The sequence below is a fragment of the Brassica napus genome, chromosome A3 (genome assembly GCF_020379485.1).
Source record: "Brassica napus cultivar Da-Ae chromosome A3, Da-Ae, whole genome shotgun sequence".
NCBI lineage: Eukaryota > Viridiplantae > Streptophyta > Magnoliopsida > Brassicales > Brassicaceae > Brassica > Brassica napus.
The window spans coordinates 23,190,541-23,217,017 of NC_063436.1; the positions used below are offsets into that span (position 1 = coordinate 23,190,541).

Consider the following 26,477-nt stretch of genomic DNA (forward strand, 5'->3'; position numbering starts at 1 on the left):
AAACCATGTATGAAACAATGTATAAGTCGACAAACTATTTACCAAAACATTTATCAGCTACTAAATTAAAGAGAAATTATTAACAAATATTTTATAACATCTTATTTACTTCGAAAAAATACCCATGATCTTCCCAAAATTTAATTAAACTCATAATTTAAAAATTATTATTCGAATTTGAAAATATCCATAATCTTTCCAAAGTTAATTAAACTCATAATTTGAAATTATTAATGAGAAGAGATATGGGAACATAAGCTAGGAACAATATAGATTATATGATTATATCTTGTCGAACGGACATCATCAATGCAGAACCTCGTTTCAGTTCGAGTTAATAATTGTTCCATGTCCACGAGACTGACAACACTTTTAACTGCGTAGAGTTGAGTTTAGGGCTATTATGGTTTTGAAATTATTAATCAGAGAGCATGAGTAATTTGCCAATATAGATGTCTGATAGGTATACACATACACCAATTAACTCAAAAAATATAATATGTAGAAATTCACAGTTTTTATCATTATAACTTTTTAGTTAGTAATATATATATTAATCAGTAAATATAAAGTATTTATATCCGCATGTGCGGACAAAACACCTAGATTATTATATACATAATAACTTTAAGTAAATTGATGTTACAATTTAAAACTGAAAGTATATCAAAACTATATATTATATAATTAAATTTTGTTAGGAAAAATATCTCTGAAATTTTAAAATGCTAGTCAGAACCTAGTATTTTGTCAAAAATAACATTATTACCTTCACATTATTGTATAACCAAAATCTTATTATATTTTTCAAATCATATAATTGTTATTGAAGTCGAATATAACTGCAAAACCGATTCTCGCCATAAAATTTTCTACTACCAAATCAACTAACAAAATCCATCAATCTCCAACTTAATACTTGTTCTGAAACGCGGCCGAGTAGGCACGTAATCGGCCAAGTACTCGTGAAACGTGAGCTCACCGAGGCGAGTTGAGCCAATACGGTTGCCTTCAACGCCATACCGATTCTTGACCGCAGAAAGCGTGGTTTAACATTACGCGGCCGTTGAAACGTGAAATCATGTGACCCAAAAATCGGTCATTCTACGTTTATACACAATCTTCTTCTCTCTTTTCCGACAAGACAACAAAAGTTGTGATTGCTTTTCCTCAAATTCACTTAATCGAAACCAAATCACCAGAATCAAGCTCATCCATCACTTGCAAATCCAAATTGAAGCAGATTCAGGTAAAAACCAACCAACTGCTCAAAGTACGGTGAGCTGTGACTGTCGGTGGCTTGGCTTCGTCGACCTCGAACATGGATGAAATCAATTGAGTTCTTTTGGAATTTGAAAATTAAAGGAAAAAACAGAAAGTAAAATCCAGAAAAGTCGAGCTATTACATGATGCTATGGTTATCATCACTCGTCTGACCGATCATGTCCTTTTTGTGTGTGTGTGTGCTAACACCGATCATCTCCTTCTCTTCATATTCCACAATCTGATGTATCCTTTTGGGCTTTACTAGTCTCCTCCAAATCATCTATTGGACCAAACAATCAATTATATATGTACAACCCATTTCCACAAACTAAAGTCTCCAAAAGCTTATTTTTTGTTGTTTCAATATCATTAGAGTGGCTAGTGGTCTTATATTGCTTTTGTAACTCTTACCGTATAAGTAAGAGGATAGTTTAATGATAATACAGATGATGTAAATAAGTGAGAGGCTAGTTTTTGTTCTATAAAATCGAGCAATATTACTGTGTATATACAAATTGATGACTAAAGATAAACATGAATGCACAAAATCAATACATTTACATGGGACATAAAAATTTATTTTACATAAACATGTATTATGCATAAAAATTGGTAATACACATATAAATAGAGCATAAAAGTACAAAAATTTCTTCCCCGCCTACTCCTCTATTTTTTCCCGATTTTTCAATAAATCGATAGGCTCTAGTGTGCCGCACGCGTAGCGCCTAGCGAGTTTCTGAACAAGGCTTAATACTCACGAAGATCTTATACTTAATCCACTAAAACAAAAATCTTAAAACCCTAACAACACAACCCTTTAATTTTCAAACTGCTCTCTCTTGATAGACAAAGAAGAAGAAGACAACGAATACTCCCAACACAAAAAGACGCATACGATCCCCGCAACTACTTTCCTCTTCATCGCCGGCCTGAAGAATGTCGACAGCCCGTAGGATCCGCGGCGAGAATCGGTTCTACAACCCTCCCGCGATCAGGAAACTGCAACAGGAGCGCGAGAGGAAGAGACTCGAGGAGCAAGAGGCGCAAGAGAAGAAGAAGGCCACCAAGGAGATAACACTCGATCGACAGAAGAAAGAGGAGGAGAAGCGTCCTTTACCCTCTCCCGACGAGTGCTCCACTTCCGATTGCTCTGTTCCGGGTCGGGTCTAATTTGGAGCGGTTTCTCGATTGCACCACTCCCGTCGTTCGAACCCACTACTTGCCTTTGGTAATTTTAAAGATTGTTTCTTTCTGATTTTCACGACTTGGGTTTGTGTTAGTATTGGTTAAAGATCGTTTCTTTATTGTGATTCTTCAAGTTTGATGTTTTTTTTTGTGATTGGTTGGTTCAGACAAGCACTAAGGGTTGGAGAACTCGTGGACAGGAGTTTTGTTCTTACTTCTTGCTGAATGATTTGTGGGATTCGTTCGAGGAGTGGAGTGCTTACGGTGTTGGAGTTCCTCTTCTCTTGAATGGAGTTGATTCTGTTGTTCAGTATTATGTTCCCTATCTCTCTGGGATTCAGCTTTATGAAGACCCATCAAGAAGAGCCTCTGCGAGTAGGAAGTGAGTTCTTATCATTTGGATCTACAGAACTGAAATAGGCAAAACTGATTTGTTTTAATGTGTGTGTTGTTTAACAGGAGAGCTGGGGAAGAAAGTGATGGTGATTCGTCTAGAGACATGAGCACCAATGGCTGCAGAGTCTCTTTGGAGGAGAAGCCATGTTTTGGATCGTCCAGTGATGAGAGTGAAGACTCTCCTGGTGACCTCGTCTTTGAGTATCTTGAAGCCGCCATGCCACTTGGCCGTGAACCATTGACTGACAAGGCAAGTTTTTTTATTATCTTTTGCTTATAACATTGACCACAAGTACAAACGTTATGTTTTGTCTTATAATTATCTTTAAAATTGCAGATATCAAACTTGTCATCATAGTTTCCAGCACTCAAAACATACAGGAGCTGTGATCTATCGCCTTCGAGTTGGGTCTTTGTTGCTTGGTTCCCGATATACCGAATACCGTTAGGTCAATCTTTACAAAACCTCGACGCTTGCTTCTTAACATTCCACTCCTTATCCACACCCTCTCGAGGTAAGCCCATCTTCGCATACACATATGAAACAAGCTCATTTCTAAAACAACAATTATATCAATTTTGTAAGGTACAAGCAGCAATGAGAACAGTCAAAGCTCAAACAAATCGGTAGCACCATCGAAGAAGGTTACGTTGCCCACTTTCGGTCTGGCGTCTTACAAGTTCAAGATGTATGTGTGGAGTCGAGAAAGCGACGTGGAAGAGAACCAGAGAGTCGTGGCTTTGCTACGAGAAGCTGAAGAGTGGCTGAGGCGGTTGAAGGTTATGTTGCCGAACTTTAAACACTTCGTAACGCATAGTGGTGGTTCGGCTTGGAGATGATAGCTTTTATTATAGTCATTTCTGAAATCTGAACTAATTAAATAAAAAGAGTGATACTTCTGAAGGGACGTGATAGTTTTGTACAGACATCGATACTACATTTTGTTATGTTACTGTGGAGGCTTTTTGTTATGTAATTGATACGTATTTGAAAGAGTTATTAGAGGGAGCTTTCTCGTTCGTATCATTATCGGTGTTTATTGTATTGTTGAAGATTGTTGAAATTTGTTTGTTATATTTATTTTTTCTTCGTGTAAGCAGTAACTGTAACCAAGAAGCTCTCGTAGCTCAGTTGGTTAGAGCACCCGTTTAGTAAGCGGGAGGTCTTGAGTTCGACTCTCAACGAGAGCAGAGCAATATTTTTATTTTTCTCTCCATTTACACTTTTGCTTGCCCCTTCTTTTTGTTTGTTTGTTTATAAAGATGGTATTGTTTCCTTTCTTGTAGAGTTGCGTACAACAATTGTCATTCTTTTGAATTTGATAACCACGTACCGACATACGTACAGCCTCCTTTTCTTCGGACAGACCAAGACATCTCAAACGTCATTTATTAATTAGCCAAAATTAAGACTTTATAGAGAGTTGGGGATCCATAATGCAAAACGTCAATATCAAGAAAAAGTTAAGTCAGAGATAGTTTCAATTGGCTAAAGAGGGGGTGGGTGGGGGGGCTGGTGGATTCACATGTGAATGTAATGGTTTGAAAAACTCTTATCCACTTACTATCGACACGTTGCAGCACGGGGAAGCTCCTCTTCAAATTGACACTACAACGACTATTTCAATTTTGTGGTCACTAACTTCGAGTTTTTTTTTAACAACGTCCTGGATAACCGAAAAAAATAATTGCATCAAAAACTATTTATCAATTACCTAAATAAACTATTTTTCAAATCATAAATTTGATTTGTTGGAAATTTATGATATATAATGAATTATAATTAAAGATGCTATGAAATTGTTTTGGAGGAACTTTTGAGATTTATCAGATGATGTTGTGGGAGAAGGGAAGATGGCATGGGAGATGATTGACGGGGAACTTCGTGGATGCTAAATTTCAAATGAGTACGCAATTCAACTGCTAGAAAATAAACATGTATTTTCGGATCTATATCGTTTCTTTCAACTTCTGATTTGTTGTATACTTTCATAAAACAATAACATATCTATGATAACCCTAGAATAACTAAACGAGAATGCTCTCCTGCAAGATTTCTTTTTTTTTTGATCAAACCTTACTTCATTTAAATCATAACAAAGTTTTTATCCCAAAGGGGTGGAGTTCACAAGGTCAGACAGAGCTCCTTTGGCGAGCCTATCGGCTGCAACATTACAACGACGAGGAACGAAATTAAAAGAGATAGAAGTAAAGGATCTACTCAACACGTTAACATCATGGAGGATTCCTTTGAATTCGTTCACAGACGTGTTTCCTGTGAGCTGATTGATCAGGGATTTAGAGTTTGAAAAACAGACCAGTTCCTGAATTCTTTGAGATTTTGCAGCTTCCAGAGCTGCCTTAAGTGCCAGAGCTTCAGCGATTAGCGCCGACCCGACGACCTCCTGCGACGTCGTTCCTTCAAAGATGGTGGTACCTGCTTGAGTTGTGCAAAGCCATCCCATTCCACCTGCGCAAGAAACTGGCTGCCATGCTGCCTCAGAAAAGCAGATCATAGCATTTGGTTGATTTTGTTGGTGAAGATCACTCGGGGTGTAGTCTTTAGGCGAAGCAGTATTTTTCCTTTCCTTTTTCTTCATAGCATCCTGCCATTCTTTGGCACATTTGATAGCTTTAACTAGTACCTCTGCTTCTGAGAAAGACTTATCTTCAAACAACAACTGATTCCTGCTAGTCCACAACAACCACATGATCCAAGGGTGAAGTGGAACGGTTACTCCACTTGGAGGGAAATTAATCATTCGAGTGCAATCTTGTAAGAGCTGCCCTATGGAGGTTCCTGCAATGTGATTCGGGACACACAAGGCCGGAACAGAGTCCCAGATCCTTTTAGCAAACGGGCAGTAGAATATGACATGTTGTATTGATTCACTCTCCCCGCAGCGCTTGCATCTTCCATCCACTTGGATGCCACGTTTTAAAAGTGTTTCTCCTACTGCCAGTGCATTATTTTGCACTTTCCACAAGAAGTTTCGAAGCTTGGGAGAACAATTCATATTCCACACACATTTGCTCCAGTTGAAACCCTCGTCCCTTCCCTTCACATTAACTTTTGCCAGAGCATAACCTGATTTGGTTGTGTAGTTCCCTTCTTTCTGGTATAGCCAGGTCAATGTATCTTCCATCTCCAAAGTACTTGGCACTAGTTTCCGAATTTGAGCCTCATACTGAGGGAGGTGAACCTTTATTTTCTCCACATTCCATAAGGTCGAATTTGGGAGAAAGAGGTCACTAACCAGCATGTTATGTGCTTCACTGGTGCGGGGGCCTATAGTGCAGAGTGGTTGGGTTGTCGACAGCCAGTTGTCGCTCCACACTCTGATTGTACATCCATTTCCCACAACCCATCCCAGTCCCTTCTTCAGAATGTCACGGCCTGCAAGAATCCCTCTCCAGCCATGGGACGCAGAGTTTGGGGCTGAACAATCAAGAATCCCATCAGAGAGACAATATCTATTAAGGAAAGTTCTACCAAGTAAGGAGGAAGGATATTTCAGCAGGCGCCAAGCATGTTTCGCCAATAAGGCATCGTTGAATACTTCGATTTCCTTAAAACCCAGGCCTCTTGCGCCTTTAGGAAGAGTGAGTCTCTCCCACGACACCCAACATATTTTTCACAGTTCCGGCTTCATGTCCCACCAAAATCGCGTTAGAACAGATTGAATCTGTTTGCAAAGCGATTTGAGAAGTTTGAAACATGACATAGCATAAGTTGGTAATGCTGATAGAACCGCTTTCAAGAGGACCATCTTCCCCGCTCCCGAGAGATAACGTGACGTCCAGCTCTGAGCTCGCTTTCTGATTCGGTCTACTATACTTGCGAAGATGTCTCTCTTCTTCCTCCCGAAATGCTCCGGTAATCCCAAATATTTCCCGATGCCTCCTTCGTTAGTGATGTTCAGCTCACGTTTTACTCTTTCTTTCGCTGCTTTAGATGTCTTAGAGGAGAAGGTTACAGCTGATTTTGTCCTGTTGATGCACTGCCCCGACGCCATCTCGTATCTCTTGAGGATAGATACTAATGTCTCACAGCTGGTAGAAATTAGATTTTCCGAAGAACATCGTATCATCCGCAAATAACAGATGGTTGATCGGTGGGCATTGTCTTCCTATTTTGACTCCCGGCATTGATCCATTTACGAGGGCTTGTTGACAAAGCCCCGAGAGCACTTCCGTGCAGAGGATGAACAAATATGGGGACAGCGGGTCACCCTGTCTTAAACCCCTCGAAGGTATCACTCTTCCCTGAAGCCCACCATTAATGAGGAAAGAATATGATACCAAAGTCACACATGCCATGATCCAAGCCGTAAGAGTGGGGTGGAAGCCCAATCGTGTCAAAACTTCTTGTAGGAAGCGCCACTCTATCCTGTCGTAGGCCTTGCTCATGTCCGTTTTAACGGCTATCGAGACATGCTTAGTTGCACCCGATCGTCGGAGATAATGTAAGATCTCATGAGTGATCAAAACATTGTCCGAGATAGCTCTACCTAGGACAAAGGCAGACTGTGATGGAGAGATGATTGAGTGCAGACGCGGCTGGAGTCTCTTCGATAAAAGTTTTGCAATTATCTTGTAGTGCGTGGTGCACAACGCTATTGGCCTATACTCCGAGACTTTCTTTGCCGTCGTAGTTTTGGGGATGAGTCTGACATGTGTTTCATTCTGCCTCGGGTTCAAGTGGCCAGAAACGAAGAAAGACTTGATATCTGCGTATATGTCATCCCCAATGATATCCCAAAACGACTGGTAAAAGCCTGCTGAGAAGCCGACAGGTCCCGGGGCTTTGTCCGGGTTTATCGCAAACACCGCTGCTCTCACTTCTTCCTTTTCAGGTATCGCAATCAGTTTCTCATTCGCTTCAGGAGAGATATTTGGCGATAGCGCTTCCTGTACTACCGTGTTTTCCACAACAATTCCAGCTTTGAACAGGTTATTATAGAACATGGAGAAGGCCTTGACAATTTGTTGTTCCTCGTAGAACACTTGCCCCTCTTCATCTTCCACAACCGAGAATTTATTTCTTGCTCTCCTTTCCCGTGTAACCGCATGGAAAAACTTAGAATTTTTATCACCTTCATGGAGCCACTGGATCCGGCTCCTTTGTCTCCAAAATGCCTCCTCTTCTGCATACATCTCATCTAGTTTTTGTTGCAGTTGTTGGATGAGAGTTATGTCTGGTACATAGTCCGACAGGGCTCTCTCTAACTTGTTCTGATTTAGGATCATCTCCTCTTTGCAGCTTGCAGCCTGGTTTTTTGTCCAGTCGATTAGATTTCTTCTGATCCTACAGATTTTGGAGATCACAGAGTCTTGTGTTTCTTTCCAGGTAGTCTCCACCAGCTGTCTGATTTCCGGCTTGGAGCTCAAACGTCTATCATACCTGAATATCCCCTTCTTTCTCTTCAGGTTGAGGTCAAAATGTGTGAGAATTGGTCTATGATCTGACCCCTTAAACCTGAGATATTCACTTCGTGCAGCTGGGAACATCTCAAACCAGTCTACGTTTGCCATTGCTCTATCGAGTCTTGACTGGATAAAGTGAGAATATCTTGTTCCTCTCCACGATAGGGAGTTTCCTGAGAATTGAAGATCCTATAGTCCATTCTTTGCAACAAAGTTCCGGAACGATAGGAATGATCCTTCCCATCTCAAAGGTCCACCCACCTTTTCCGAGTTATCAAGAAGATCATTAAAGTCTCCCGTAAGGAGCCACGCAGTATCTTCTCTCTGCGCTCCTATGGTTGATAGTTCTTCCCAAAACTTTGCTCGGTTTTCTTGATGAGGGGCACCATAAATGTACGACACAAAGAAGGATTTATCATTATGAGTGATTTTAGTGTCGATTACATTAGCAGTAGCCAAAAGAACCTCTAGTTGAACGTTATCTTTCCACGCTAAAGTTAGCCCTCCGCTAAATCCTTCAGGTGGCACCGTAAAGATATTCTTGTACTCTGTTCTTCTGTAGGTTTTATAAACCTCCTCATCCTTGTTTTTTGTTTCCATCAGGAACATTATGTCAGGGGAATTCTTAGAGCGTAATTCCCATAAGGTCAGGGAAATCCTGCAAGATTTCTAACGCTATGTTTTTATGAACATTTTTAACGCCCATGTTAAAAAGAAAGATAATTAGATAGTTGAAATTATGGGAGAATAATAGTTCTAGAAACATTACCAAGCACAAACATACACACGTTTGGAATAAAGAAGGTTTTGAGAGAGAAGAGAGGCTATAGCTCTTCAGACGGCTACTCCAATCCACGAGATTGGAATTGATCTAGAAGATTTTGATAAGGAGATGGAAAAAATATATCTCTGACATAGGATCATCATCTCATCTGTTCCATATTTTGATAGGGGATGGACAAAATAAGAGTTAATAACTTTTGTATGTGTGTTAATGCAAATTATTCAAGCCATCTATTATAAACTAAAGATTAGTATAATTTAGTGTATGTGTTATGCATGGATAATATAAATTTAAAATCCCGAGGGTAAGTGAGAAGGTTAAACTCAAAAGTTCTAAACAATATCTTTGTTGATTACCTTATATAATCCTTTTTGAAAAGCTTTATATATAATCTAAGCATTTGTCCTCCATGAATACAATTTTTTTACCAAGTTGTATTCCAATATGAAATATTATACATCTTGATATTTTTGTTGACGAATAATTAACGAGCACAAACCTATATGCATATACATGTAGTGTTGTTAGAAGATGAGCTGCCTTTTAATCATATGCTTGAATGTGCCTTGTTGTATTATTATGTGTTATCTAAAAGAAAGCATATATTATATGGTATTTTGCCCATTAATATAGTACATACAGGTCATAAACTCTCAAGATAGAAGGCATGACAAAAAAAAGGCATGGCTTATATAAGTTTATGATGCAATGGACATAGAACTGAATTTTCAGAGTAGAGTTTGGTAAAGTCTTTCATTCATTCGAGCATCATTATTCAGAAAATTTTAATATAAATTTACCATTAATTATTTAATATTTAATTTATTTTCCAAAGTTTGAGAAATTTGTGTTGAAACATAAGTTTTGAAACTCTTAAAATATTAATATAAAATATTAAGAGGATGCAAGAAAATATATAAAAGTAAAAATATTACTTTTTCCAACAAAGTAACAAGGTTGGAGAAGAAGGATAATTATATTAATTTCATAATTTGTTAAGATTGAATTTATAATGAGTAATTTTATGTTTTCATGTATGAGCTGGATCCACGCACTAAGGGTCTCTGGACCCACTTCTTACTCAATTCTTATAAGTTCGTACCCCCAAAGTCTAAAATAATATAACATCAGCTCCACATATTTCGTTATCTTACTAAAACAGCCTATGTTAATATGTTCCAAGTATCAGTTGTGTTAGATATCTAGAGTACTTTCTAACGGGAGTTGTACCCATTAGAGTTCTAAACCTACTTGCATGTATATATATGTATATGTTTAGAATCCTAATGAATATAATTTTCCATTAGAAGTGCTGTTAAATTGTTTTTACAACAAACTATGCTATGTGTGTTGCATAAGAGTATGAAATATACACCAAAATATTTATATTTATTTTCCTTCTATTATTAAAGAACATAATTAGAAAATTAAAGTATATTCATATCTCCATACTACAAAGAATAGTTTCTACAATACATTTACAATTAAAAATGATATTTTAAATTCAGTTATAATTATAGGTAAAGGATAATCATACAAGATTTTGAGTGTGACTATATTGTATCATTAGAGTAAAATAAAGTAAGTAGAAATTTATTTCAACCAATTTCCTCTGATTTTATTTAGTCAAGTGAAAAACATTTCAGCTCATTTGCTCAAACAAAGTGAGAAAAAAGTAGAGATAAATGTTTCTTCAACTTTTGTTAGATGAAAATATTACTATGGATTTGACAATTCTCTTTCCTCCCATTTTCACATTTTCATTTCCACTATTTTATTCTACTAATTATCAGTCACAACCTTTCTATAGCAATATGAAAAATAAAAGTACTAATTTTAAAATAAATAAATATTAATCAGTTGTAAAAATAAATTATTTATACAGTTTTCAGAATACTATTTAACTAAAATGATGTGATTAGTAAGATTTTTTTTAATGGATAAAGACCATAGGTTAATTCTACCACTTTTATATAATAAATAATTAATGGAAAAATTTGTGAATGGTTTAGCTAATCAAACTAATTGTAAATAATCAAGGTGAACTGTTTTTGATGGAAAAACTCTGGAGTACAAGATTTCACACGGTTTTGGATTTATGTAAATAATTTTCATCAGAAAGGAGATGAAAGTAGAGTTGAAAAAAGGACATGGTCCATATCTGGAGAACAGTTAGATAGAAAGAAAGGGCATGATGGGCATCTCTGCACCCACGTATATACCACACATACAGATAGAGAGAGAGAGTGTGACATGTATATAATACAGTATGAACATTTCGGTATATTACAGATTTAAATTTAAAAATTCTTATCAGAACAGAGTTATAAAAAAAAATCTGAAATAACAGAGAGAGAAATCTCGAGAGCTTGAAGCTGAGCGGAGAGACAAAAGCTAATGCTTTCTTCTTCAACTCTCACATCTCATCAACTCACCTTCCCACCAGCATAATATATTACTTTTTATTCCATTTTTCACCGCAAAATTCTCAAATTTTTGTTTTGTCTTGGGAATATATTCTCTTCTTCGTTTCAAACTTTGTGTGTATCTTTCTTCGCTCAACTGGAGGAGGAGAGATGCTAAATCCGGGTGTAGTAGGTGGGTCGTCGAACTCGGACCCGTTTCCATCGGGTCTACGAGTTCTGGTCGTGGACGATGACCCAACTTGTCTCATGATCTTAGAGAGGATGCTTAAGACTTGTCTATACAGAGGTGAGTTCAAATTTCTGTTTTTTTTTTTTTTTTACATTTTAATCTCAAAAGTATTCAGAGGTTCATCATGGTCGTTCTTCAACTGAATTCTTGGTCAAATTTGCGAAATTATATTGGTAACTTTTTTTCTTGTGTGGATTTTAATACGGTGAATTGACTTAAGCCAAATATAGAAGACATATCTTTGAAATTGACTCTTTGAAATTGACTATAAACTTTCACCAAAACACTATTTGAATTGACTAGAAATATTTACCAAAGTAACTGTTAGATTCAGAGTATATATATATGCATAAGCTCAGTGCTCTGTTTCCAATTAGTTTTTGTCTGTTTAATCTTCAAGAGATCCTTCTCATTGATTTAGTTTCAGAAACTTAGTTTGATTCTTGGTATTTTGATTTTTTTATTATTTTTATTATTTTTTTGTGTTTGATATTTGACTAAAGATTTATTTACTCTGTTTCTGTTTTTATTACAGTAACCAAGTGTAACAGAGCAGAGATCGCATTGTCTCTGCTTCGAAAGAACAAGAACGGTTTCAATATTGTCATCAGCGACGTCCACATGCCTGACATGAACGGCTTCAAGCTCCTCGAACACGTCGGTCTAGAGATGGACTTACCTGTCATCAGTAAACGTTTTAACAACCCTTCCCTAAAACATCTCTTCTTCTCTTCAAGATCTGAAAGTCTTAATATCTTTTTTCTTAATATGTTTTAGTGATGTCTGCGGATGATTCAAAGAGCGTTGTGTTGAAAGGAGTGACCCACGGTGCAGTCGACTACCTAATCAAACCCGTACGCATCGAGGCTCTCAAGAATATATGGCAGCATGTGGTGCGGAAGAAGCAGAACGTCTCCGAACATTCTGGAAGTGTTGAAGAGACCGGTGGAGACAGGCAGCAGCAGCAGCAGAGGGACGATGATGATGATGGTGGTGGTGATAACAACTCGTCTTCAGGTAATAATGAAGGGAACTTGAGGAAGCGCAAGGAAGAGGAGCAAGGGGATGATAAAGAGGACACTTCGAGTTTGAAGAAACCACGTGTGGTTTGGTCTGTTGAGTTGCATCAGCAGTTTGTGGCTGCTGTGAATCATCTCGGCGTTGACAGTAAGTAAACAAAAAAAAAACACACTTGTTTGGTTATGCATTTGTGTTTTTTTTTTCTGGTCTAATTTTTCATTCAATGCAGAAGCTGTTCCTAAGAAGATCTTGGAGATGATGAATGTACAGGGGCTAACGAGGGAAAACGTAGCCAGTCACCTCCAGGTAAAATATATTCCCTCTGGATTTAAAAGATCATGTTTAGGATTTACAATTATTAGTAAAAATTTAGCACATACTTTGATTTATTAGTTTTTGTTACTTGTTTGCTTCCCATTTAAGTTCTACCACTTATACTTTGAAGTTTAATTTATGTTAATTTTAAATTATAATGCATTAATTAAAGTTAGAACATCAATTTTTTATATACAATGAAAAACTAAAACATCAAACATTTGTATACAGAGGGAGTATATGAGTGAATAGTACTATCTATGTTTCAAAATAATGTATGTTTTAGATTTTTCCGCACATATTATTAAAACATTTTAAATTTTAGTATTAAATGTATGATTTTTTTGTAATGATATATTTCTTATAATTACAAACTAAAAAGAATTCAGTAAATGTAATTATTTTTGTTTTTAAATTTACAATCATTCATTATTTTTGATAGAAATGTATGGAAAATATTTTTTTTTAAATGTCTTTTTGAAACAATTTTTTTTTCAAACATGTATTTTATGAAACAGAATGAGTATTACAATTTTTTAGCATGCATGCTAACATCTAAGTTGGTGACATTGTGGAAATGCAGAAGTATAGGATATATCTAAAAAGGCTTGGAGGAGTATCCCAAGGAAACATGAACCATTCGTTTATGACTGGTCAAGATCCGAGCTACGGTCCGTTGAATGGGTTTGATCTTCAAGGTCTAGCTACTGCGGGTCAGCTCCAAGCTCAGAGCCTCGCACAGCTTCAAGCAGTTGGCCTTGGTCAATCTTCTTCGCCACTCATTAAACCAGGGATAACGTCAGTAGATCAGAGAAGCTTCAAGCAGTTGGCCTCGAGATTCGGAGATGGACATGGGCCGATGATGATGAACGGTGGTGGTGGTAATAAGCAGACAAGTTTGCTTCACGGTGTCCCAACGGGTCACATGCGCTTGCAGCAGCAACAAATGGCTGGTATGCGTGTAGCGGGGCCATCAATGCAGCAGCAGCAGCAACAATCGATGTTGTCAAGAAGAAGTGTCCCGGAGACCAGAAGCAGCAGAGTGTTACCAGCTGCTACACACTCGGCCCTCAACAACAGCTTCCCGTTGGCAAGTGCACCGGGGATGATGTCTGTTTCAGACACAAAAGGCGTGAACGAGTTTTGTAACCCGAGCTACGACATATTGAACAACTTTCCCCAGCAGCAACACCACAACAACAACAACAACAACAGAGTGAACGAGTGGGATCTGCGGAATGTGGGGATGGTCTTCAACTCTCATCAGGACAACACAACATCAGCTGCTTTTTCAACTTCAGAAGCTTACTCTTCGTCTTCAACTCATAAAAGAAAGCGGGAGGCAGAGTTAGTGGTTGAGCATGGGCAGAATCAGCAGCAGCCACAAAGCCGAAGTGTGAATCCTATGAACCAGATTTACATGAATGATGGTGGTTCGGTTAGAATGAAGACAGAGACGGTGACTTGTCCTCCTCAGGCAACAACAATGTTTCACGAGCAGTATAGTAATCAAGATGATCTCCTGAGCGATCTTCTCAAGCAGGTTTCATTTTCTATACTATTATGACATGATATGATATGAATATTGTTTGTCTTGTGGTTATAACTTTTAACTCCATTCTCCGTTTTATCAAAATGCAGGAAGGATTGTTAGATACCGAGTTTGATTTTGAAGGATACTCCTTCGATAATATTCTCGTCTGATCTCTCACATATGTTGCAAGATTCTTTAGGGTTCATGATCGTCTTATTTACTACAGATTAGCAATGTTTTTTTTTTTTTAGTCTTGGGAACATTTGTGTAAATGTGTTTTTCTATGCGTTGTGGCTTCATAATAATAGAAAGATAAAAAAAGGTATTGATCCGGTCAACGAATACATCCACAGAACTCAAGTCCTTTTTTTTTTTGAACAATCCACAGTGCTCAAGTCTTAACTTCCTTTTTCTATTTCTTATAAAGAACTGGCTTGGTTGGTTGGGGACTAGTAACAAATCAATGAGTAAGAGAGAGTAACAAATCAAATACGATACAGTATACACACTTAAGTGACTACTAATTAGAAACAATACGTTTTTATATTTAAGACTGTCTTTGGATATCATGTATTATCCAGTTGGATACGTGTTTTTAATATTCACTTGGATTTTGACCAAAAAAAATAATAATAATATTCACTTGGATCGGATTTGAGTTTCGAATATGATGTTAGGAATCAGATAGTGAGATATGAAAAATAAAATAAAATAAAAAAGAATAGAAGGAAAATGTGGTCGTCAGCTCAAGTCCCCGGGAGGTGAAGACTCCGTCAGTCTTACGTCGTCGGCTTCAGCGTCTCGAGTGTGGTTGTCTGTTCGAGTATGGGCTCTGGTCATGGAGCGGAAGAGGTTTCTTCGGGTTATGATTTTTAGGGTTTGTAGTGTCGCCGTCGGATGAGCTCTCCACAGGGGGAGGATGCTCTCCGACAGGGTCTCAGTGTGGTGAAGAAGAGATGTGGTTGCGGTGGAGGCTCGAAGTGATTCAGAGCTCCGCCGAATTGAGGGTTTGCAGTGGTTGGGTACGGCGGCTTGGGAAGGCGGAGACGGTCGGGTTGAGGCGGAGCGACGCGTGGCGCACTGACGGTCAAGATCTTCACACGTGGCGAGCTTCTGCCTCCTCGACGCACGCGTTTCCCAGAGTTGGTCGGTGCTAGGTTCGAGTAGGTGGGCTTGGGCCTGTTAAGCCAATTTGGGTTTAAGGTTTTGTCGGGTTTGTTTGGTTGGTCGAGTTGTAATGTGGGCCTCTGTATGTGGGCTTCGGCCATTGGGCTTGGCCTGTAATCTTTTATAAAATCATAATTTGACGGGAAAAAAAAAAAGAATAGAAGGAAAATGAGAATAAAGAGATTGTGTTGTCTCAATCACCGACTCTTCTTATTCACCAACAAAAAGCCCAATAACAGTCGTGAGCTGTTTCATAGCTGGCCCGTTTATATATCACGCGCTACGACAGCGCGTATATGCGGAAGTCACATCGAGTGTGTATTACGATAGATAAGTGGGGAACAGCTGGAATTAATTTACAGAATTTTGAAAAAACCAAATGTTTTAAATTTCAGATACACACTGTTGAAAGTTGAAACCATAATTTTTCTAAATCATCTGACAAATGAAGCCATAATTTTTCTCTCCTGAATAGTAATTAGAATATTTTAAAACTAATAAAACTAAAAACGACACAAGATTGAATTATTAACTACAATAGTGAAAACGAATAGTCAATTAATTAGTAAGTGGCATAACATTAGCTTGGTCTTCAGACATGATTACCGATTACACATAAATATTTCCTTACTAACTTATTTTCTTCCCTAATCCCTTCCTAAACCATTCCGACAAAAAAAGAGTCGAGAATTAAAACTCTTAACCACAAGAAAGAGCCATGAGAAGTACAGCTGCTCGTTCCTCTTCACCCATCTTCATCCATAGCCTCTTCTTCTCCACCACAGATCTCTTCATCACCGGCACTTTAAACCCAAAATCCAAAAACCTACTAGCCCCTTTCACACTCTTCTTGCTATTATTACAATCCTCAGTCCCTGTCTTCATCTTGCTCTTCACCGTCTGATCATCGAGAGCGAGATCATTGCTACTTTTGTTCTTCTTGATCTTATTATTATTATCCTCTTGTTTAATCCCATGAGCCGCTTGCCTCTTCTTCCTGCTCTTGATCCCACACGCATTGCACAATGACTGCAACAACAACAACAACAACAAAACTTTGATCAGACAAAGATTTAACCTTTTTTACCCATAAGATCTACTTTCTGATCAACCAAGCTATGTTACAAGACCAAGCCTACATTTGAGTAGATCTACTTAAAACAGGAAACAACAGAATCATATGGATTAAGATGTTACTTTAGGACCAGCAGGGCCACCGCGCCAGAGAGGAGTCTTGCTTGTTCCGCAATCAACGCAAGTCTTCTTAGTATCGCCTCCACTTCCGCTGCTGCTACAGTTGCCGTTCTCAACGTCCGAAGTCTCTCCCGCCGATTCGAGCTTCGTCGTCTTTGTTTCTTCCGTCGTTGACATCTACAAAAAAACCAAAAAAGAAGCAGACAAGTTTAGTTCGAGAAGCGTGATTACAAGTAAGAAAAGGATCATAACGATCAAAAGAAAAGCTTACATTGATCCACTTGGAGCTTAAGCTGAAGTATGAGCAGATGTAGAAACAATGGAAATGGTGGAGATGAATCAGAAAGCTCTGCTTGTGTAGGGAGAGTGTGTGATGATGATGATAAGGAAGAGAGAGAGAGAGAGAGAGAGAGAGAGAGAGAGAGACGGCGGAGAGGAGTAACGGATAAACGAACGGAGAGGGCTTTTATAGTAACGGAGGAGGCGGGGACAATAAAAACCCTAGATTTTCTTCTTTTAATTACTGTTTTACCCTCGAGCGGGGGATTTTATTACAATGGAGCGCCCGCCAAAATAAACAAACAAGAAAACTGAATAAATTGAGAGGGAAAATTAAAGTTTATAACTTGTAATAACTCTAATTAATGACTAACAAACATAGATAAAAGCATTCTTGTGGAAACAAAGTTTTTTTTTTGGTTATTACAAATTTACAGTTTGTTTCGATTTGTATGACACGTTAGATTTGCCAATTGCCAAATTGGGTTTAAGAGATGCATGCATTTTTTTCAATCGTTTTTTTTTTCGACACATTTTTATTGTCTGTCTTTTACACACATTCTGTTTAAATTCCTCAAAAAAAAGTGAAATAATGTCACTGAATTTGGTTTGTATTTTCAAAACAAATAACATCCGATAATACGATGTTTTATCAGTTTCTTGTTCTTTTCCTCTATAATCAATTTTTTTTATTGGTAAGGTTATGTTTTTTTCTTCTACACAGCATTAATTACAACGATTTAATCAGTCTGATAAAAACATTAGAGATTTTCTTTAATATTAAACCCCACGTTGACGACAGGCATTAATAACATCGATTTACGGAGACATGAATAGTAAAAAACAATATATAGAGAGATAGGCGTGCATATGCAGACAAAACAATAGCCCAAAATGACTTGGATCGCACTTGCAAGAAAAATAAAGTTTGACCAACATTTTTATGTTTTTTGACTTTGCAGTGTTGTGTAGTAGTAGTACAAATGTAACAAAAACCCCAGACTGACTTCTCATCACACACACAAACCAGACCATATCAGACCAAGGCACCCCATCTGACTTTTACACACAAGACAAGACTCAATTAACCAGTGTCCAACAAAACTCTTGAACCTCCTCCTTCAGCTCTCTTCCTTCAATCATCATCCTTACCCCCTGTTGAGAAACAAAAACAAAAACTCAGAGAATTACACAGACAAGCTTTCTCCACTTCCTCCTACTCTATGCTCTCTATGCTTTGAGATGTTCATACTTTTTTACAGGATTGGTTTGATTAAGTACTGAGTTATTTACCTTCACTGGAAGTTGAATCCACCTGGCGGTGCGGCTGCATCATTACCCCCAAACTGGAATCCCTGAGCTGAGCCATCACCATGTGGTAAAGTCTCGTCTTCCTCTTCCAACCAGTATGTCTCAAGAATCTTCACCGCCTTCTCATAGATCTCGCTGTTGTCATGACTCTGCAGATTCTCAATCTTTTCTAATCCCTCAGCATCGTCGATCAACTGTGCGTAAAAGTTTACGTCCCCGGTATTTCCAGTCACCTTCTCAGCTTCCCCGACTTTCAGAATGTTCTCCAATCCTTCTAGACACACGGTGATTATCCTTGGATCGGGACATATCAAAAGATCACACAGTGGTTTCACCACTCCCTGTTCCACCATGTACCTAACGCACGCAACACGGGAGAAATTTTAAGCGATCGTTCGAAAGAGAGCTAGCTAGCAAATATATTTTTAGAGGAAGCGAGATCAAATAAGAAGCTTACTTGATCTGGTCAGGAGAACCGCCAGAAGTTGCATTTGAGACTGCCCATGCAGCTTCTTTCTTTATATCAAACTCTGCATTTTGAAGCAGGTTGACGAGAGGGCAAATCACACCCGCTTCACATACAGCCTGCATTACAGACCAAATACTAGAGAAGGTAAACACATAAAATCTCTTTTTAAACAACAAAAGCCTTCTCAAATTCCTAGGCTCAACAACATCAATATTCAGAAAACATTCACCTGAATCTGGTCCCTGTTTCCAGCAGTGATGTTTGAGATTGTCCAGCAAGCTTCCTTTTTGATGCTCTTCTTATGGTTGTGAGTCAGGAGGCTCAAAAGGCTAAGGAGAGCACCATGACTAATTACACACTGCAGGAAAAAAATCTCATCAGCTCAGAACCAACCAATAAAAAGAAAAAGAACTATATATCCCATTCCAGAGGTACACATAACACTCTAAAGGTGATTGAATCTGACGAGTAGCAGGAAGCAATGCAAGTAAATTTTGACAGCCAAAGGTCACTATCAAAATGTTCACATTCAGGGGCTACGCCAGTGGTGTCTCATTCGTCCCATTAATGATCAAGGGAGAGTGGAACAAGTATACTGTATAGAAATGACTGAAACTATAGAAGAATAAGTATACCTGAGTCTGGGTATCATCTCCAGTGACGATGTTACCAATACTACGAAGAGCAGGAATGAGTACAGATGGTGAAGGATGCCTACAGCAAAGCCCAAAACCCAATGATAGTCATTAACACATGATCATGTACACGAAAGCAATGTGAATCACAGGATTGAAAAGACTCACAGGAGAAGCTCGACAAGCCGAGGAACAACACCTGCCTCAATGACAGATTGGATTTTGTCATTGGTACCATCAGAAAGATAAGAGAGAGCCCAACAGGCATCCGTTAACACTTCCTCGTCAGTCGAATGAATCAGGCGTTCAAGGGCTGGAAGTGCTGGACGAACCTGCTCTTACCAAATCACAGATGTTAAAAGGAAAAAACTCCCATGATCAAATAAAGAAGACTGAAGTGGGAGAGAGAGAAACCTGATCAAAAGGAGGCTGTGGCTTTCCCCTGCAGAAATTAGAGAGAGTCCAAGTAGCGTTTCTGAGCATGGAGAGTTTAGCATGCTCATTCAACTGAGAGAGCAACGGTAACAAAGCTCCCTGACCTAGGACAAGATCTCTGCACCGTGGAGAATCACCAGCAACATTCCCTAATGCCCAAACGGCCTGACACATGAACATGTTAATACTTAAAAGAACATACTTTGTTACCAAAGATTAAAAGAAACCCATAGAAACATATTACTATACCTGCTCACGGACATCATCACTCTGAGAAGCCAACAGCAGAACAAAAATCGGAACAGCACCATGTTCAATAACCACCTTAGTATGGTCCGAAGTACCAGAAGCAATGTTCGTCAATGCCCAAGCAGCTTCAAACTAAAAGCCACACACACAGACAAAGTATAAAGAGACTCTCAGATATAAAAAAAATGTATCAAACGTGGCATGTAGATAATGGATCATGTAACCAGATGATGAAACAAACCTGAAGCTGAGGATAATCTTCCCTCTTGAGAAACTCCACAAAGCGAGGCACAACACCAGCCTCTATCACCTCTTCTATTGGAGGACTACGCTCTGCTCAAAATTTCAAATTCATTTCATGAAAGTACAAATACAGATATAAAAAAAAAAAAAAAAAACAAAACTTTACCAATAGAAAGGAGTTTCCTGAACTGAGTGGTGGCTTCAAGCTGTAAGCTTCTGTCCTCCGACCAAACTCCACCAACCATAGAAGGCAAGCTCTCCAACTAGTTCAATCCACACGATCTAATTAGTTCTTAAACAGTTAGAATCCAACACTATAAGATCAAATTCTAGATCCGTAGTTTACTCTTTTCTCGACGGATGAAGAAGCACCAGCGGCGGCGGCGGAGGCGAGGGAGGAAGGATCGAATTGAGGCAGCTGCGTGGGCTGAAGACCTTCGCGGCGTTTCTTGAGCAAGCTCTCTTCGCGCTTGGTCTTACGGATCTCGACCATGTTGTCCTCTCTCCTCCTCCTTCCTTCCTCGGCGTCCACCGCCACTTTGTAGCGGTTGCGGCGAACCTCGGTCCTAGCGTTGGGTCTCAGAGACATGGTTAAGTGCTAAGGAAGTAGCAGTGAGGAAGAGACTAGTGTATGGTATATAGAATCGGCGGATTGATAGAGAGAGAGGATAAACCCTAGACGAAGTAGAGAGGGAGGGGGACGAGAAAAGAGGAAAGAGAGCAATCCTTCTCTTTTACAAATATACTTTCAGCTTTTCATTTTTATTACTACATCATTATAAATTTATAACAATTGTTTTTCAAATTATTTAGATATATTAAATAATTGAAAAAATAAAATAAATGAAAATAAATAAAACTTACATTTACAGGTTAAATAATACAATACAATTTCAATCAATAATAAATTAATTAAATCAACATATTATTTTATTTATATTTACTAAATAATGGTTATATCATTTACAAATACTATATTTTTTCAGCTTTTCATTTTTATTACATCATTATAAATTTATTATTTTTATAGCTATGAATTAATAATGATTTAATAAGTTATTATTTTTTAAACTTAAACATTTTATTATTATTAATTAATACATTGCATTTAATTTTAAAATAATTAAAATTATTTTACAACAGAAAAATAATTTTTAGGTTAGGTGTTGTGTTACAGAGACCAACCAAGTTCACTTGATTCTCGAGTCTTTACACTATACTAGTACACAGGTAAATTTAAAATACATATAAATTTATCATTTCAAGCAAACCAGGCTTTGAATAGTATAATACGAATATGAAAAAGTAGTATATTCGTTTTTGGAGTCAATATCATATTAACACAATCATAATCACTCAAGTTAGCTGAGAGCCAACTTGAGTAGGGTATTTAACATATTAATATTTTGTAATCTGATCTCTCTCAGGTTTAAAATAGAAACATGGCTGTGACTGGGTAGTAGTGGAATGGTTTTAGCGGAGGTCGAGGACTTCGTATTTGAGCTTGGCGTTGAGGAAGACGTGTGAGCAATGCTCGTAGATTGGGTTACCGTCTTCTGACTCTTCGTGCGGGTGGAAGCCTCGCTGCTGGCAGTTACGGATCACTGATACTCCTGATGGATCCGACAGATGGAATATTCCGTGAGGTGTTGTTTCGTCTGTTGGAGCCATCACGATTGCAACTGCCTCCGGGAGCATTATCTGCCGAGATGAAATATATGTATGTGGACCATATGGTAAAATAAATGTGTATAAGTGATTGACATTAAGATGTTGAAAGGGAAAGTTTTTGCAGTACCTGGTACGAGTAGTGTGTGTGAAGATCAACTGATGACATGAAGCAAGTTTGTGTAGGGTGTGTCTGAGACCAAAAATGTAATTACTCACAATAATATCAATAAGAGCTTATCAACGAGTGGATCTTAGTTTGTATTATCTCTTAACACTATAAGAGTGAAGGAAATGAGGCTGAGAGAACTTACATGAATCCAACCCAAGGGAAATAGAGAGAGTCTGTCTTGAACTTCAAATATTTCTTCTTCATTTAGTGTTTGACACTGCACGGTAACAAATGAGGATGGAACCAGTGTGAGAAGAATCACCAACGGGTGAATGTTTGTATAAGGTTAAGCAAGAACGAGTAACGTACAGAATCTGAGGTAGACTCCTGCTTTGGAATTATGAGGGTAGTGATATGAAAAACCCTGTTTTTCTGCAAAAACAAGGGGAACATATGTGATGATGATAAGACAATCTCAGCTGATGAAGAATGCACAATATAATACAAATGCAAAGGTAGACTGCATCTAACTCACCAGAGAGCCAGCAAGCACTCCACAAGTTTCTAAATTCCTTTCTGTGTTTGACCGTGCTAGCCTTAAGAAATCTTCCATTATCCGCACAGGCTTAAGCAAATTTAGAACAAGGGTGAAGGTATTAGTATTGGTTTAACAAGATGAAAACGAGAAGATTTCCACTGAAACAGGCAGCATGCTTTTTAGCTGGAACTTACCACATGCAAATGCTGATAGGCATTGCTGCCCTCTTTTTCTTCTAAAGAAGGAAGTGCAGGTCCTGGTCTAGGATCAGCTACTTTAGATGGGCAAATTTGGGCATATTCTTGATGCACTTGGGCTAGCACAGGAGGAGGGGAAGGTTGCTTCATACCCACAAACTGAAAGGGGTCTTCAGTTGCGTCACTTATAAACTGGGATGTTACTGCCTCGGAATGACGCTGCCATCGACCGTCATCTAAAGAGAGCACAGAGTTCAGCGTTGAGACCCCTTGAGAATCACCATTAAGTGATGTTGAGGAAGCGCTAGGTCCAGCGTCAATCAACCTGTAGCAATCGATGGAGTAAGTTAGACATAAGCATATAGCCCATGATTTCCATAAAGAAAATTCTTAGAACGGCAACAGAAGATCAGTACTTACCCTGAATTTTCAGCAGTACCCCAATCGGTACTACTCGGATATTGAACCTGTCATTCATACAAAATAAATGTTTTTATAAACTCCTCAAATATAAACTCAAATTAACATTGGATTGGACCAAGAAGCAAAAAAAGAAAGAGTGTCAATATGTGGGGAAGAAACCAATAATCAGCAAATTTTACCTTTATCTCGGACTTGGGTGCAACCCACTGACTTTTAAGACCACTTGGACCTAGAAATGAATGTCTAGATAAGGTTGCTTGGTTTGGAGGCAGAAAATCAAAAGATCTGCATGTTCAGGAGAGCACAATTTAAGTCTCAGTTATCATCTCAGATTAAATATGTACAAGCAATCGAGTCTTATCTACCCATTTCTAGTCAAAACTAAATATAAATCAACAAAACAAAACAACAAGTATTTTCAAACATGATACCGTAAACAGAAAAGCCAAGCAGCACACTGGCAGTTTGTCCACCAGAATGGCAAATTTTCTAGTAACAATGACCCTAACATAATTAAAACTACTGTGGTTGAAGAAATATACAGAGGCGAAGGAAGAAAACCAATGACATATATGGGACTGAATGACCCTATTACTCAGGCTTTCCGAATGCTCAGAGAACTTATGGTGGTTGACTTCCTAAGAAACAGAATAACTGAAAAATTACACTAAAAGGAGAATGAATACTCACAGCTTCTGGAACTGCTGATCAATCGGCTTACTGTTAAACATCCCGGATGTCTGAGACGTTGTTGGTAAGGCCGGCTACATCCAAGGAAAGAAAAGAGAATACTGGTAAGAAAGCACATGGATTACGAAGATGTGCAAACAAAATGCTAATTCCAATTCTCAGACCTTGTTAATATCACCAGGTCTAAAGTATGAAGCTCTGTTGACAGGAGGCCACTCAACAGCATCTGAACTATACGATACGACCGGGAAACCACTTCCAACAACACTATACGATTCATCATCCGCTCTGTTCAGCTCATCCACTCGCCTGTCGAACTCTGGTTTCAGAGACTCAAGCTCATTGATTACAGCGCGCAACCTCTGTAACAAAAAAAGAAGTCCACTGTTTGAGAATATAAAGGGTAATAAACACTAAAACAACACTTGAAAGAAAGAGGATAAAACAGAAAACACCTCACCTTCCTACTCCCAAGTCTTTCTTGTGTAAGCGACGCCTGGTAATCTCGGTGGAAAGGGATCGTCTCAGAAATCAAACTGCCAACAAAAACAAAAAAGAACAAAACTTTGTAACTCTTCCATTGAAATTTCAAATACAAAAGTCTTATAAGTACATATAGTGATAATTTTCTGCTCACCTTGAGTATCTAAGGAGCATGATATACAAATCTACAACATTCTTCTCTTCCCGATAGATGCCTGCCTGAGCAATATTCAAAATGAAACATAATCACTACTAATCCATTCACTTAGAAAGCTGATTGATATAGGCTGAACATAGAACTATAACACCTTTACATTCTTAGACTTGCAGCTCGAAATCGAATCGGAGAAACTGAGACTCTAGTAGTTTTGAGATGGAAGATACCTGACGGAGGAGATTATCGGCGATGCGGTAGTAGTTACGGAGGGGAATACGATTGTCGACCTCGATCTTACGAGCCACCTTCTTCAGATCAATCTTCTTCATCTTCACCGGGAACCCGCTGAGAGATTGAAGGATCAATTTGCGCTGAGAAAACGTAAGTCAGAGGACTATGAAACTGTGTCGTTTAAAAGAATAAAAGATATGTCCACATGAAATGGTCAACCTATGGGTCTAGGACGTCATTATCTTCACCAATTTGGGCTTTTATGTTTTTTCCTGGGCCCAACAATCCAAAACATTTCTGGACTGGCTTGTTTTGTTAGATTAGTTGGTTTCTGGTGTTGCTTAGTTCGGCTTTATTGCGGTATGTCTGCTTCATCTCTACTACCTAACATTTCCAAAAGTTGGATTGTTACTAATTTGACGTTAATGAAGATGGTATGCAGAATATCGATTGGATTTACTTCCATCTTCGTTTTGTTTTGCCATGAGACCAATCCATAGGTCAAACAATTTGTAATATACGTAATTTTCAATGATAATTACATTTTTAACACAAAAATTAATATGAACAATAACAGTGTTAATTAGTTTCTTTATTAAAGGGTCAGTTGTTAATATTGGGTTTCTATAAATCTTACACTTTGATCAGAGTTTGATAAATACATATAACAAAGAAACATTTTGTCACAAAATATAATTATTTTTGTTAAAGGGTTTAATTTTGCATTTCATTTTAATAGTATTATATACTTTTGAAATATCATTTGTGAGTTGTAGACGACTAACGTTGTTGAAATAAATATTTAGTTTATTTATCTCTTGGAAAAGATTGCAACACAGAAACTTAATACATTTTTTTTTGCCAACCTAGTTTAGGCTGTTCCTTAAAAATAACACTAGGGTTTCTAAAAACAAAATACTACAAGCATATTTTAATTTGTTGAATTTTACATTAAAAAGAACTTATGAATCCTAATTTTACCAACTATATTTTAAATCCTAAAGTTATCACTATAATAAGTATGTATGCCCAATAAGTATTTTATTCATAACCAAAAGTTTAAACCCCTATCATCATTAGCCCAAAAAATCACGTAAAGATTTAGTTGCGTCAATGCATAAACAAAAACATAAGGTTAGATTTAAAAATCAAAATATTATTTTTCTTTTGATTGCAAAAGACTACATATATCCTAGACTGTTAATCTTATCAATAATCACCGTTATCCCACATCTCCACAATCATAAACCCTAAATATGAAACTCTTATCAGTATGAACATATGTTTATTTATAAGAGAAGTATATGTTGTTCCACATATTTTATATCATTATATATAGTCAAACCTTTTTAAAAGAAAAGTTATATACACCATTTCATATGATTTATAAAAACAAAGAAAATAATTTCCA

The 26,477-nt window shown here is 37.9% G+C and overlaps 4 protein-coding genes, 1 long non-coding RNA gene, 1 other non-coding gene and 2 pseudogenes across 8 annotated transcripts; 3 read left to right on the plus strand and 5 right to left on the minus strand.

Annotated features, from left to right (window-relative positions):
* Nucleotides 1–669: 669 nt before the first annotated feature.
* LOC125607100 lies at nucleotides 670–1,875 on the minus strand. The gene is made up of 2 exons (XR_007338407.1): nucleotides 1,407–1,875; nucleotides 670–1,314 (listed from the first exon to the last, which is right to left on the minus strand). It is a non-coding gene; the product is annotated as an uncharacterized LOC125607100 (long non-coding RNA).
* Nucleotides 1,876–2,018: 143 nt separating this feature from the next.
* Nucleotides 2,019–3,850, plus strand: LOC106440309 (annotated as a pseudogene).
* A 117-nt stretch (nucleotides 3,851–3,967) lies between these two features.
* Nucleotides 3,968–4,041, plus strand: TRNAT-AGU. The gene has a single exon. It is a non-coding gene; the product is annotated as a tRNA-Thr (tRNA).
* A 914-nt stretch (nucleotides 4,042–4,955) lies between these two features.
* Nucleotides 4,956–6,866, minus strand: LOC106442556. Its single transcript, XM_013884225.2, has 2 exons — nucleotides 6,569–6,866; nucleotides 4,956–6,289 (listed from the first exon to the last, which is right to left on the minus strand). Exons 1-2 carry the CDS (start codon nucleotides 6,864–6,866, stop codon nucleotides 4,956–4,958), a joined length of 1,632 nt encoding a protein of 543 aa, XP_013739679.2.
* A 4,488-nt stretch (nucleotides 6,867–11,354) lies between these two features.
* LOC106440308 (two-component response regulator ARR2) lies at nucleotides 11,355–14,966 on the plus strand. Of its 2 annotated transcripts, none has more exons than XM_013881937.3 (6): nucleotides 11,355–11,773; nucleotides 12,252–12,404; nucleotides 12,494–12,883; nucleotides 12,966–13,042; nucleotides 13,635–14,594; nucleotides 14,693–14,966. In XM_013881937.3, the coding sequence occupies exons 1-6, from the start codon at nucleotides 11,638–11,640 to the stop codon at nucleotides 14,753–14,755; spliced, it is 1,779 nt and encodes a 592-aa protein (XP_013737391.2). In that variant the 5' UTR covers nucleotides 11,355–11,637; the 3' UTR covers nucleotides 14,756–14,966. The 2 variants fall into 2 exon arrangements, with proteins under 2 accessions (XP_013737391.2, XP_022572467.2); XM_022716746.2 differs by having other exon boundaries at nucleotides 11,357–11,773; nucleotides 12,252–12,410.
* Nucleotides 14,967–16,290: 1,324 nt separating this feature from the next.
* Nucleotides 16,291–17,397, minus strand: LOC106440941 (GATA transcription factor 17-like). Its single transcript, XM_013882720.3, has 3 exons — nucleotides 17,218–17,397; nucleotides 16,950–17,123; nucleotides 16,291–16,781 (listed from the first exon to the last, which is right to left on the minus strand). Exons 2-3 carry the CDS (start codon nucleotides 17,121–17,123, stop codon nucleotides 16,452–16,454), a joined length of 504 nt encoding a protein of 167 aa, XP_013738174.2. The 5' UTR covers nucleotides 17,218–17,397; the 3' UTR covers nucleotides 16,291–16,451.
* Nucleotides 17,398–18,110: 713 nt separating this feature from the next.
* LOC106440940 (importin subunit alpha-2) lies at nucleotides 18,111–21,320 on the minus strand. The gene is made up of 11 exons (XM_013882719.3): nucleotides 20,914–21,320; nucleotides 20,734–20,830; nucleotides 20,566–20,657; nucleotides 20,325–20,456; nucleotides 20,055–20,240; nucleotides 19,809–19,972; nucleotides 19,641–19,719; nucleotides 19,235–19,363; nucleotides 18,994–19,121; nucleotides 18,519–18,893; nucleotides 18,111–18,380 (listed from the first exon to the last, which is right to left on the minus strand). The coding sequence occupies exons 1-10, from the start codon at nucleotides 21,154–21,156 to the stop codon at nucleotides 18,521–18,523; spliced, it is 1,623 nt and encodes a 540-aa protein (XP_013738173.1). The 5' UTR covers nucleotides 21,157–21,320; the 3' UTR covers nucleotides 18,111–18,380; nucleotides 18,519–18,520.
* A 482-nt stretch (nucleotides 21,321–21,802) lies between these two features.
* LOC106440939 lies at nucleotides 21,803–25,284 on the minus strand (annotated as a pseudogene). The gene is made up of 13 exons (XR_002663826.2): nucleotides 25,063–25,284; nucleotides 24,833–24,897; nucleotides 24,656–24,731; nucleotides 24,360–24,557; nucleotides 24,196–24,269; nucleotides 23,685–23,790; nucleotides 23,503–23,549; nucleotides 23,080–23,407; nucleotides 22,883–22,972; nucleotides 22,717–22,779; nucleotides 22,550–22,624; nucleotides 22,366–22,428; nucleotides 21,803–22,268 (listed from the first exon to the last, which is right to left on the minus strand). The product of XR_002663826.2 is annotated as an AMSH-like ubiquitin thioesterase 3 (transcript).
* Nucleotides 25,285–26,477: the final 1,193 nt, after the last annotated feature.